The following is a 1,185-nucleotide window of genomic DNA, read 5'->3' on the forward strand; positions in this document are numbered from 1 at the left end:
TTTAAAAAAATTATAATCTTCATGCATATACATTTCTCTTATTTCCCTAATCAATACAACAATTCAACTAATCAATATATTCACTAAAGTAATTAGGGTGTGACAAACATCATACCCATTAAAATTACAAAAGAAAAAAAAATAATTTAAAAAATAAGACAATGAAATTAAATCTCTATGCATGGACTCCTAACTCCTACATAGTAATTCTTTTGGTTGATTCAAGATGCATATCCGCATGAACCGTTCTCACATTTAACTCCCGAGCCACAAGCTTTGTTGCACTTGCCACAATGAAGATTGTTGAAACCAACATTGATGCATTTGCCACCACAACAAAGTTGACCAAAATGACACTTGTGCCCGCACATTCCACAGTTGTTTCTATCTCGCAGGACATTCCGGCAATGATTCTTACAGCAAAAGAGACGGCTAGCACCATTGTTCGCAGAAACCCCATTGCATATGTTGCTACTAACCTCACAATGTGTATCTTTCTTTACAACACTCGCTAAAAATCGACCACTCAAGGATCCAGTGTTGAGGAATGGGGTATCGATTATGTACTCTTCATAGTCTTCTGCGTCCTCGGTGATGAAAGAGGCCATTGAAGAGGGGGAGGCTAGTAATGTTAGAGGGAGGGTAAGGGTAAAAAGGATGGTTGTCAATTGGATGAGAGTGGCAGCCATATTCACTACTGAAAGTTTTTGAGTTGTTGGGAGGCTGAAGAAATGGAGGAGATGGAATGTTTGTGTAGGTCTGGTTGGTGGGTACTAGCCAAGGGAAGTGATGGGTATTTAAAGCTTTAGGTTGGGAATAAAAAATTCCTCTTGGGAAGGAATGGGATGTTGTAATCCCACAAAGTTCCAAGTTGCCTTTGCTTTGGTCAAAGTAACTGAGTGGGGTTTGGCAGCGCCCCATGGTAAAAATCTTTGGCAACAGAACTAAGACCTACGTACATTTGGCATGGAAATGTTGATTGTGGTCCATTTTTGTTTTGGTACGTCCATTAGGCATCTTGTTCAATTTAGCTTCTTTTCCAGTTCATAAAGTTAATTAAAGCATTGATCATTTAATTTTAGTACTGCATATAATTAAGAAGGGTCTACAACAATTAATCATAAGAAGCAAAATAGTAAAGTTTGGTACAATTATTCCATCTTGTGGATCTTTTCAAATTTGCCG

At 37.9% G+C, this 1,185-nt stretch overlaps 1 protein-coding gene across 1 annotated transcript; it reads right to left on the minus strand.

Moving 5' to 3' along the window:
• Window positions 1–221: 221 nt before the first annotated feature.
• Window positions 222–608, minus strand: LOC131158837 (protein GRIM REAPER-like). Its single transcript, XM_058113784.1, has one exon. It carries the CDS (start codon window positions 606–608, stop codon window positions 222–224), a length of 387 nt encoding a protein of 128 aa, XP_057969767.1.
• Between the last annotated feature and the right edge of the window lie 577 nt (window positions 609–1,185).

The sequence above is a fragment of the Malania oleifera genome, chromosome 1, assembly GCF_029873635.1.
Source record: "Malania oleifera isolate guangnan ecotype guangnan chromosome 1, ASM2987363v1, whole genome shotgun sequence".
Lineage (NCBI taxonomy): Eukaryota > Viridiplantae > Streptophyta > Magnoliopsida > Santalales > Ximeniaceae > Malania > Malania oleifera.